The sequence below is a fragment of the Zingiber officinale genome, chromosome 4A, assembly GCF_018446385.1.
Source record: "Zingiber officinale cultivar Zhangliang chromosome 4A, Zo_v1.1, whole genome shotgun sequence".
NCBI lineage: Eukaryota > Viridiplantae > Streptophyta > Magnoliopsida > Zingiberales > Zingiberaceae > Zingiber > Zingiber officinale.
The window spans coordinates 115,304,461-115,312,722 of record NC_055992.1 but is presented as its reverse complement, the minus strand read 5'-3'; the positions used below and the strand labels follow the sequence as shown (position 1 = coordinate 115,312,722).

Here is an 8,262-nt window from a genome sequence, read left to right as displayed (position 1 = left end):
ACTGTGAAACAAATAATGAGGTACGTTCAGGGTGAACAAAATTACCTTTGCTTCAGTGAATGCCCTTGTCCGCTCCCTCACTAGTGTTGCTTGAACACGCTTGCTGCTCACATGCCAACTTTGCCTTCCAACATTGCAAGCTGAACGCAATAGAAAGGAGATGGGTAGAATTAAGATTTCCGCTCGCGTCAAGATTCTCGTGCTCGGATCCATCGGTTTGTTGAATTGGAGGAGGAATCGAGGGCCTCAGAAGCACACTTACCAGCAACTGGAAGTTTATTATGCAGAGCCACAAAGAACAATTGCTAAATATTCTCTACCTCCCAATAACTTTTCTGTTCATTTTCATCACCTTATATCCTAATTTAAGAAATATGAAGGGAAAAAGTGTTTCTTCTCTGTAATCGGGGCATTTCAATTCGGTAAGTCTACTTTGTCGGAGAGTAGTGTTCGTTCATCGGAGCCATCTATCTCAAGATCTTCCTCCTTGTAAACGATATCACGAGCATTTTCCAACTCTATCTGTTCCAGCTCCGATGCAATCAACGAATCCATTCGCGCCCTCTCTCGGTCTCTTGGATAGGTACAGTACAAGAAGGAATAGATAGAGCAACAGAGTGTCATAGGAATTGCAATTGTAGTGTAGAGTGCCTTCGCTAGAGAAGCAGCATTTTCCCGGTCAGCTTCGGGACTACTGTTGCCCCTTTGTCCGATCGACACCGGCTTGTATCCATAAACACGCTCGGCTAAGATGCCGACGACGGGAGGAGCAAATGAAGATAGAACTGACTCGAAGGATCGGTCCAAAGCGTATATGCTTGTTCTTGATTTTTCAGGCACAATCTCTGCAAATATAGGACTGTATGGAAAAACAAACAAAACTCAAAAGCAATTCAGCAAATGGAAGAATGAACTTGCATTTGTCTTTATCAGACATACTTGTTTGTAGCTGGAGCATTCCAAGAGATGCTTAAGCCCATGATGAAGATGACGAGGCCGTGTAGTATTCCCGTGGAGGGATCGTCCGGTAAGACCAACATCAGCAAGGCGGCGAGCGGAATCGCAGAGGCAGAACTTATCTGAGAAAGAATTATCCTCCCGGAGTTGGGGAAACGTTTGCCCAGAAGGTCCCCCATCATCCCTCCTATTAGCCCTCCAATTGAACATGCCACAATGAACATACTCATGATAATCCCCGTCCCCTCGTGAGAGAAACCGATGAGCTCCAGCCACATCGGTGCGAACGACAATGCAGACCATGGAAATGAACCAGTGACTCCCTGAGCCACGATTATCTGAAACGATGGGATCTTGATAACACTCTTTGCTTCGTCGAACATGTCCTTAACATCTTCCCACATAGAATTCCTGCCGGAGACAGGGCCATTTGCTGGCCTAGGGCCATTGAGAAAATGAGGATCCACAGCAACGAGCCGGATGAGCAGCCCAACCACCACACTGATTATGCCGACGATATGAAAGGCAACTCTCCAACCAGCAATCCCCATGACAGTGGTGGAAGCTAAAAGTAGGGAGAAGAAGCCACCGATGATGGACCCGAGGTTGCCAGTCAACTGTAGCCATCCGAAAGCTGTACCTCGGGTGCTTTCATCGGTGGAGTCGGCAACAAGGGATTGAATTGCAGGGGTCACCAATGCTAATCCAACCCCATTCAAGGCCCTAGAAATTGCCACCTGAAGGAAAGAGGAATTGTTGAGTACAAAGAATCCTTTGGGATTGAAATTAGCAGTAGAAATTGGAATGTTGTAGCCCTATTAAAAATTGACCAAGAACAGAGGCTTAGAAGCCCAAAACCCTAGTTGGACAAATCGTCCCATCCAATCGAGATACAGCGAATCAAAATTCCTTCGGCGTCAAGCAAAAAACAAAAGGCAAATCGAAGAAAAAAAGTGAAGAAATTGATTGCGAAGATGGAGTCTTTAGGCGCACACCTGGAGGAAGGTGCCGGAGAGGGCGACGAGGAAGGTGGCGGCAGCCCAGAGGAAGGCGCCGAGCGCGATGACGTGGGTGCGGTTGTGGCGGGTGGCGAGGTAAGCGGCGAGAGGGTAGCAGGCTGACTGGACGATGGAGCGGAAGAGGGTGAGGGAGCCGAGGCCAGTGGGCGAGGCGTGTAGCGCCTCCCCCACCTCCTTGTACACCGACGGAAGGAGCGCCTCGTCGGCGCGCTCCATGATCGCCGCCAGGTTCACCAGGAACAGAGTCCGCCACTCCGCCGCCCCAAGCTTCATCCTTCGCCGCCGTTGCCGTCGCCGCTGGATCGAGATTTCGAAGAGAAGAAGACTAGAAACGCGGAAGCGTAGACTTCGTAGGTCCGAAGAAGGCGGGGTGACAGATGCGGTTTTGGTTTGGACTACAAGGTGGAACAGTCACAGTACAGGATGCCACGTGATGGGTACACTTCTGGTTGGTAGGTGTGGAGTAACTCTTCAGGAAGCGGTAGTCAAGATCGTATTTACTGGACATCTTTTGTTTCGACCCAAGTTTCTACCTAAGTAATGATTGACAGGGCACATGGGTCCGCTGTATCCCAACTGAGGGGTTGGGTCCGTTGACGTCAAGAGTCATCGAGACTACGCGTGTTGGATGGGTCAGGGCAACTTTGGTGTCCATGCTTGACGTCGATGTGTTTTATGATTTAAATATTATATTTTATTTATTTCTGATTAAGGTAATTGTGGTTAATTATGGTCGCGAATCGACTTAATTAATCAAGATTAGTTGTCCAAATCTCACGTGAGCATGGCGTGCTTGATCTCCTTCAGCTAATCAGCTTGAGCCATTGAAGCTTCTCGAAGTCGATCAGCCATGTACACAGCATCCTTGATGTCGCCGGCGAGGCCGAGGGGTCGAAGAACTTGCTTCTGGGGGTATCTATGGTCGCCGGTGGCGTCGGCGAAGTTTTCAGCGGTCCGGGTTGAAGAAACCGATCGACCGCCTCTTCGACTCCATCCACCACATCAGGATGAGTTGCGTGCCGAGGAGCGACGGCGGCTGGGTCGGCGCTGGCCTCGAACCACGGCGCGCCGCTCCACGCCTGCCCCCACCAAGATGCTCACCTCCGCCACCATCGCCCGCCGCGCCAGTGGATCAGCTCTGCCTCTCGATCGATACCACTTCAGGAACGCCGGCGGTTCTTCCCGCAGCCCAGCGGATCGATTTTAACCGACAAAGCCATCAAAATTCGATTTTGATCATCGATTCACGATTTAAGGTGAAGGATTCCCCTGTTCCGAGCATCAAAACTGGATTTTGTTGGTCGATTGAGAGTTTGAGACTATGAACTCGCCGCCTCCTTTGACGACGGGGATTCAAGACTTCTTGGGGGCGGCGAGGGCGGCGGCGGCGACGTCGACGACGACGACGACGAGTTGCCCCGGCGAGAGATCTTCCTCCTATAAATTTTCTTTTTCTATTTTTGATTTGACATAGTCAAATTGAATTTTCATATCGAATCTTTGGCTTTTGCCACTGATCGTGCACAATATATATAAAAAAGAATCAAAGATACAAACTCGATTCTTTTCTAATACTTTAAAACTTTTCTGATAAATTGCTTGTAATTAATTACAATGGTACAAGAATCAGCCTTTAGTATTCAATAATGTTGGATTTGACATATTAAAGAACACTAAAGTGAGTAGGGAGTGATCAAAATAAAACAATTTTCAAAATTAAAATACATCTAAACGACAAGGATGATGAATTGGTGGGCAGTGACCATCAAAGACAAGAACTAATTCTTTTGCCACTTGAGAGAAAAAAAAAAAGAGAGAAATAAGCAACAAGGAATCATTTTTTTTTCCTCCCACTATTTTAGCATCTGAATAAAATTATTTACCTTAAGATTCTTGCAAATGTGTCCTACGAAAATAATTTATTAATGGAAAAAGGAAATTTAATAATCCATTTATTATTAGATTTGTACTAATGATGATAAGGATTGAAGTAATTTGTCACCTTAAGTTTGACAAAGAGAATGATTGATATGAGTTTATTTATTTAATCGTATTTTTCTTTGTTGATAGTTTGCATTGCAATCACTCTCTTAAAGAATCATATCCATTCCTTATTTAATAAGAGTTAGTTTGTTCCTCTTGTCTTCACTTATCCATTTCATCTTTTTTTTTTTTCTAATGAAAAGAGGAGTATGCAATGCGATAAGGATGGTTATCGAGTTCGATTCAATTGAAACTAAAATACAAGTTATCTAAAACAATAATATGAATGATGCGAAAACTATAACCACTTTAGGTCATTTTATCCATCCTCCCGCGATCATCACCAATTGTGCTTAACTTTTCGCAGCCTATCCAAATTATCTTGACTAAGCTTTCTTTGCTAAAGAGGGCATCTAACCAACCATTACAAGCTACAAATTGCTATAGAAGCAAAGGGGGCGTGTAAAATATGATTAAAGTACGAGGGTTAGAATGAAAATTTTCACTAATATTTATGCAGGGCTGATAGGGAATAATGGGAGTGGAGTAGCCACAGCATGAATCTCGTTCGGTCTACGAGAGAGTCCCAATTGGGGATTTCTCATCAAGCTCCGATCTTGACGTGAAAAATGCCCTAGCTGTTAAGGATTCGTCCTGGTTTCTCGAGTTGTTCTTCGGAATTTTTCTCTCAGCGTAATGAATTTCTCGTCGAGTTGAGGTTTTGTACTGATAGATTTTAGGTTCATCAGGGAGAAGGCGGCGATCGGAGATATTCGCTGTAAGTTTCAGCTCTTGCTTGGGATTCTGGACGGATTTTCTTCTGTTGATTTGAAGCTTCCTCTTTTATCCCTTGGGGTTGGATTGGATTGGATTGGATTGGATTGGATCTGCGTCGAGGGAGGTCGCTGCGCTGTGCAGAACTGAAGATTATCCTCTTCGTTGGAGGTCGTTTGGAATGGCGAAAGAGGACTTGGTGGAGCTCAAGTTTAGGATCTTTGATGGCACCGACATAGGCCCAAACAAGTATGAACCTTCCACCACTGTCGCCTCTCTCAAGGAATTCATACTCGCACAGTGGCCTCAAGGTAACTCCTTGATCTTATTCTTATCGTGGCGCCGCTGCCCTTTCACTTGATAGTATGAGATTCGTTAGATTTCTCGTATTGGCGACGAATTCACGACTGTAACTTCGTATCCTGTTGTTTTTATGGTCTAGTTTTGTAGATTAGTGATTCTGTTGCTTCGTTTTTTTTTTCTTGATGAATTCCTCTTTTGATTTGATTTGTAGTTCATCTCAGTGTTTTTGCTATACATTTTTGAGTGTTCACTTCGAAATATTATCATCATGTTTGTGGTTCCTTCCTGTCAAGACCATAAACCTGTTAGTTGCTATCTAGGATGAATACGCATATTCCAAGACCTTTGGTTAACATCTTTTGTGTTTGAACTGAGGCTTGAAATATTGTTCTGAGCTGGGGTTTCGGTCTCCTGTCGGAACGAGTGGTGCTGATAACAAAAAGCACTGATAATGAAGAGGAAGGAACTGAAATGCACAGTTGAGATTAGATTGTAATATATAGAAGAAGAAATTGGGAGGAGGAGGTGGTGATTGATTACCGCGTCAAACATCGTTACAGTCATCACAAACCCTCATGTTTGCTTTGTGTGTCATATAGTCACCAAAGCTATGCCCTTGCATCTTGTCGTAACTCATGGAAGGCTGAAAGAAGTGTCTTCGCCTAGCCGTTGCCAGAGGAGGCAGGAATCTCATTGTTAAGCTATGGATCCTGTTTGTAACATCATCATAGAAACTCACTGCAAAAGCACATTGAGCAACCCTAGTCGTCGCCTCTTAGGATCTTGTGGAATGCCAGAAGTGGTCCTTGCATCATGTCACAGCTCAAAAGAAGGCTGAAAACCTTGCCCTCACCTCGTCCCAAATTCATAAGTAGTTTGGTGTCTGTTGGCGGGTGAAAAATATTGTCTCGCTTGTGCCTATTGGCACAGAAAGAGGTTCGAAACATTTTTTTCAGCTATCAATACATTGGCCATTTATCCTTCCTACTACAATATGAACATACTCATATTCTTGGAATACTGGAGAAATGATGGATAAAATTAAGCCTAACATTTGGTTATATCCATCAATCTATCACTATGACATATATTTGTGGTGCATCCATTCTTTATGTATTGTTATGAATTGTTTTGTTTTGGAAATGGCAATTATTCTCGATGCTAAGACTGCCTTCTACTGTGGTACTTATCTAGTTCATTTTTATTCATCTTCATGAAAATTTCATATTTCTTATCCTTCTCTGCAAGATTTCATTAATGTGATGATAACCCTTTTACTTGCAGGAAAAGACATTGCTCCAAGAACAATAAATGATGTTAAGCTCATAAATGGGGGGAAAATATTAGAGAATAACAGGACCATTGCTGAGTCCAGGGTACCAGTTGGTGAGCTTCCTGGTGGTGTCATCACTATGCATGTTGTCGTTCGGCCTCCTGTACTCGACAAAAACAGTGGTACCTTGTTTGTGTTGTAGCTTTACATTTTTTTTTTCTTCTTTTTGTAAGAACTTTAGCAGCTTAGCATTTCTTTTTAATTGAGCTCTGACTTGTCTGGTAGAGATGCTTTAGGGTGTTCATGGATACTCTGAAGCAGTTTTATCATTTTGACAGTCATAGATCCTAAGAGGTAGTTGAATTTCTTCAGTATGCATCAGAATCACATGGTCGAGAGTTTTAAGGGTTCATTTTAGAAATCTCAAGTATCCTTTCTCATTCTTACCGACTTTAGCATGCTTAGTTTTATCTTCAGTGGGAGGATTTTGATAGGTAATGCTCTTGTTAGATCTTTACTTTCCGTTGTTCAATGGCTGGCCATGTTTCTTTCCGAAACTTGTACACAGTATAATTTTCTTTCATTGCTTATTAACTCTTTCCAAACGCGATTCTATCATGCTCATCCATATATTTACAAAATTTTCATTTCTTTACAGAAAAGCAATTGGTGAAATCCAAACGGCACAGTAGATGCCGTTGCACGATCCTCTGACCAACAAGAAGGCCACCAAACGATCAAGATATCTTTAGTAAGTCGTCTGCTCTTGAAACTTTAGCGTAAACTTGGCTGTAAAATCCAGTTGCATAACACCAGTTTGCACCATTCCGACAACTGGAGGAACTAAATACACGCTTGCTTTGCATATCTAGTTTTTGTTTGACTGTAACCTCGGAGAAATTGTGATTGACGCCAGAAAATTTGCCAAAATTGATTGTAACTTGCCAGATTCGAGCCTGTGTACCTTGATCTGAAACAAGAGAAATATATATTTGCTTCCATTTCTTCTATTTAGTGTGTTTGATCAGAATGAAGAGGCATAGTTTGGTTTTGAAATAAACAGTTTCAAACCAAACTAACATTTTTTTTTATCTCTGTTTAGTTTGATTTGGTTCGGTAGTTCATGAGTGTTTTACTCACGTTCCCATGAAGCTATCACCTATACATCTCTTAGCATAAATGTTCTTACAATATCATGGTTGCAAAGTTTAATAGTATACCAAAAGAACATACACTTCAAGTATTGTGCTTGAATCGAGATCGATTCCAAATTGTCTAAGGAGTCATGACAATTTGCTCCATAAGTTGCTAAGTTAAACATAAGCATTCAACTTTTATTTGTCAAAGTAGTCTCTAATGCACTAGGAATTGTAACTCCAAGATTCATGGTAAAGCACCATGAATCTTAGTACAAAACCAAAGTTAGAAATTGTCATCTTCTTCGGTTACTTCTTCCTCTTCTTTGGAGGTTGAATTGCCTCCTCGTCCTCATCCTCTTCTTCATCCTCGTAATCCCGCCCTTCATCATCTTCTACCACCCTCTCTTCCTCATCGACGCGACCATCCTCATTCTCATCTTCCTCCTTGTCGTCGTCATCATTATCTTCTTCATCCTCAGGATCATCTCCTTGTTTCTTCTCGCCATCATCATCTTCGTTCTCTTCGCCTCCAGCACCATTGCCCAAGACATCCTTACTATTATCATTAGGAGGGTTCTCATATTTCTCACCATTTTCTTCTTCTTCGTTGCCCGCAGCACCATCATCCTCGTACACATCCTCTTCGTCCTCGCCGCTGCCATCTTCGTGATCATCGGCATCGACAGGCTCACTTTGTTCATTCTTTCCTTCATAATTCTCCCCAGTCAGTCGAGGGTAAACCATGACATAGACCAGATCCTGACATATCAATCAATGAAATTAACCATATGTTCCTCTTATGTTGCTAATCTTG

At 43.0% G+C, this 8,262-nt stretch overlaps 2 protein-coding genes and 1 pseudogene across 4 annotated transcripts; 1 reads left to right on the top strand and 2 right to left on the bottom strand.

Annotated features, from left to right (window-relative positions):
- Positions 1-302: 302 nt before the first annotated feature.
- On the bottom strand, positions 303-2,328 carry LOC121970680. The gene is made up of 3 exons (XM_042521539.1): positions 1,953-2,328; positions 940-1,694; positions 303-859 (listed from the first exon to the last, which is right to left on the bottom strand). Exons 1-3 carry the CDS (start codon positions 2,247-2,249, stop codon positions 415-417), a joined length of 1,497 nt encoding a protein of 498 aa, XP_042377473.1. The 5' UTR covers positions 2,250-2,328; the 3' UTR covers positions 303-414.
- Positions 2,329-2,356: 28 nt separating this feature from the next.
- On the bottom strand, positions 2,357-3,089 carry LOC121970681 (annotated as a pseudogene).
- Positions 3,090-4,464: 1,375 nt separating this feature from the next.
- On the top strand, positions 4,465-7,319 carry LOC121970678 (membrane-anchored ubiquitin-fold protein 3-like). 3 transcript variants are annotated; one of them, XM_042521538.1, is made up of 4 exons: positions 4,465-4,599; positions 4,709-5,044; positions 6,321-6,491; positions 6,968-7,319. In XM_042521538.1, the coding sequence occupies exons 2-4, from the start codon at positions 4,915-4,917 to the stop codon at positions 7,021-7,023; spliced, it is 357 nt and encodes a 118-aa protein (XP_042377472.1). In that variant the 5' UTR covers positions 4,465-4,599; positions 4,709-4,914; the 3' UTR covers positions 7,024-7,319. The 3 variants fall into 3 exon arrangements, with proteins under 3 accessions (XP_042377472.1, XP_042377471.1, XP_042377470.1); XM_042521537.1 differs by having other exon boundaries at positions 4,478-4,625; XM_042521536.1 differs by having other exon boundaries at positions 4,479-5,044.
- Positions 7,320-8,262: the final 943 nt, after the last annotated feature.